At 34.4% G+C, this 2,407-nt stretch overlaps 1 protein-coding gene across 1 annotated transcript; it reads right to left on the reverse strand.

Moving 5' to 3' along the window:
- Positions 1–461: 461 nt before the first annotated feature.
- Positions 462–2,401, reverse strand: LOC105310593 (protein sel-1 homolog 1-like). The gene is made up of 4 exons (XM_011386749.2): positions 2,244–2,401; positions 1,641–1,715; positions 716–888; positions 462–503 (listed from the first exon to the last, which is right to left on the reverse strand). Exons 1-4 carry the CDS (start codon positions 2,362–2,364, stop codon positions 477–479), a joined length of 396 nt encoding a protein of 131 aa, XP_011385051.2. The 5' UTR covers positions 2,365–2,401; the 3' UTR covers positions 462–476.
- Positions 2,402–2,407: the final 6 nt, after the last annotated feature.

Genomic DNA, 2,407 nt, shown 5'->3' on the forward strand with positions numbered 1-2,407 from the left:
GAATAGGGGACTGAAAATATAAATTCAGGAAGAAAAGGAAAAGATGCAATTTGTAATTATAGAATTTGCTGTGTATTTTTTAAAAATTAATAATGGGTGCATCAAATTATTTAGGGTTATTTAAAATTTAAATTTAAATCAATTTAGAGTAATTTAATCATTTCATTTAAAAATGTTTGTATTTAAAATAGCTAGAACTTAGATCCTTTCAAACTTATGATGAAAAAATTTAAATGTCAACTTAAGAATGTACAAGATGATACAGTTTTTCAAAATTCTTTTAAGGGTACCCAGACCATGGGTCTAAAGAAAGTTAAACTTCAGTAGGAAGGATTAAGAATCAGAAATAAGTTTCTTAATAGCAAACATCGTAATTCATTTTAAAATACTTTAGAAATAATAGAATTTGTCTGAAGATGGAGAGACGGTTTCTCAGACAGGGTGGTATCAACAGAGGCAGCACTGCATTTCCATTTTTATGAGTCTGTCTTTGGCTTTATATCCTAAAAATAGTAGTATGGATATCAATATGTATATGTGCTGGATGATGACAGAGATACAAGAACAGTCTTTTGAAGCATTATAAAACAGTTTCATAACTTAGTACCTAAAATCTGAGCACATTCCAAAGAAAGCATATTTCTATAAAAATGCAGACGTTTTCCCCAAATCACAATTTATATTAACCAAACATTTGTTTTGAAGCCAACCTCACCTGTTTAATGCCTAGTCCTTTCTCATGCATATATCCCAGATTAAACATAGCTTGTGCACTGTGTTGTTGCTCAGATGCCAGACGATAATGAATAAATGCAGTCTCGTAATCTACGTCTGTGCCAAATCCATAGAAATGGTAGTCTCCAAGCTTAATTCTAGCCACAGTATAGCCTTAAACAAAAGTTAAATGCAAAATTGTCAACAAATAGTGTTTAAAGCACGCCAAACTGTTATTTCTCTTCCTGTTAACATGCTTACATAGAAAAGAATTTTAATTAATAGCGTACAAACTTTACGACAAATCCCTCAGCCAAGGTATAAATTCAGTTAAAATTCAAGCTAGAAGCGCTGTTCTAAAGAAGGCTTTGCGATAGGGAGAGATAAAACAAGGTGGGTGGTACCCCCTAGTTCATGAATAATACTCTTCAAATGAACATATGCTATTTAGTCATGTCATTTACATTTTAAATAGTTGAACTAGACCTTGTTTAGGCTCAAGAAGAGATAGGCAGACAATGTGGAGAGTAGTACGTGTGAGAAATAAATAATCAAATGAAAAGTAGTGGGGAAAAATTTAAATGTTTTGGGTTTCAGACTAATATTCTATTATACCACCTATTTAATTCTCATCTTATACAACATACTGGTCTCAAACTAAAACCAAAGAGTAAACCACAGCACGATGCAATGTCCAGTACAAAGATCTTGCAATTCAATTTAGAAACCCTGAAATCAGAACTTCCATTTTAAAAGTAAATACCAATCATGATGCAAAGAAGTTAAGCAATAGTTAGTATCTCTGCTTAAGGTGATCAATGACGTGATTTAATCTTTATGGGAAATAAAAAAAAAACAACAACAACAACAATAAAGAAAGGTCCCTGGGTGAAAAGCTAATGCTTTAGAATTAAGCAATCACTCACCTTGAGAGGCAGCCCTGTTCCAGTGTAGCAAAGCTCTGGGATAAGTTTCGTTCTCACCTACGATGGTTGCTTCCCCTACAGGGGAAGATGTGACACAAAGCAGGCACTTAAGGAAAGCCACTAGACTTTTAGGCTTCATTTGCAAATGGGTAGATATGTGGAACATCATTTAAACAAGAACTGGGGTGTAACAAATATTAAATGAAAAAAGGACTGTACTGAAATTAAACAAGGATTAGAATTAAATACTGACTTTGAAGGAATCATTGCATTTAGGACACTGCTTCCTGAAATGTGTTTTATCCACAGAATAATAAGACTGAAAAGTGAACCACTTCCAGTAATCTACAATCTGCTGGAAAAACAATGTTTTTGTATCTGCTATATTTTGAAAAATGTATTTATTGAAAGCAGTTAATTTTATGATAAAGGTCAAATCTATCTCTACTGTCAATTCCATAAAACTAACTTTGAAGAGCTAAGGTAAAATAACTTAAGCATGGGTGGTAAATTCTATTTACAACATTAAGACATTTCTTCGTGGATTTATTCTTAAACGGCTTAGCCCGAAGTGAGCCCCGGTAGTCCAAACCCAAGGCTTACTCTGGTCGAGAATGAAGGCTGCATTGCTTTGCGCCACCTCATAGCCCTGCTCGGCCAGCAGGAGGTACTGGATCACGGCGGCATTGTAGTCACCATCTTTATAGCTGTTATAGGCCGTCATGAGCCTTTCAGACCAACGGCCCCGTTCACACACATTCTTAAAC

The sequence above is a fragment of the Pteropus vampyrus genome, unplaced genomic scaffold (assembly GCF_000151845.1).
Source record: "Pteropus vampyrus isolate Shadow unplaced genomic scaffold, Pvam_2.0 Scaffold6740, whole genome shotgun sequence".
NCBI classification, from domain to species: domain Eukaryota; kingdom Metazoa; phylum Chordata; class Mammalia; order Chiroptera; family Pteropodidae; genus Pteropus; species Pteropus vampyrus.

What these genes read in the sequence shown, in the direction of transcription:
- LOC105310593 (XM_011386749.2), bottom strand. Translation starts at nt 2,364, where the DNA reads ATGACGGCCTATAACAGCTATAAAGATGGTGACTACAATGCCGCCGTG. An exon ending in GAACAGGGCTGCCTCTCAAG is followed by an intron (nt 889 to 1,640) that starts GTGAGTGATTGC and finishes CTTTTGTTTAAG; the next exon opens with GCTATACTGTGGCTAGAATT. An exon ending in AAGGACTAGGCATTAAACAG is followed by an intron (nt 504 to 715) that starts GTGAGGTTGGCT and finishes TACTATTTTTAG; the next exon opens with GATATAAAGCCAAAGACAGA.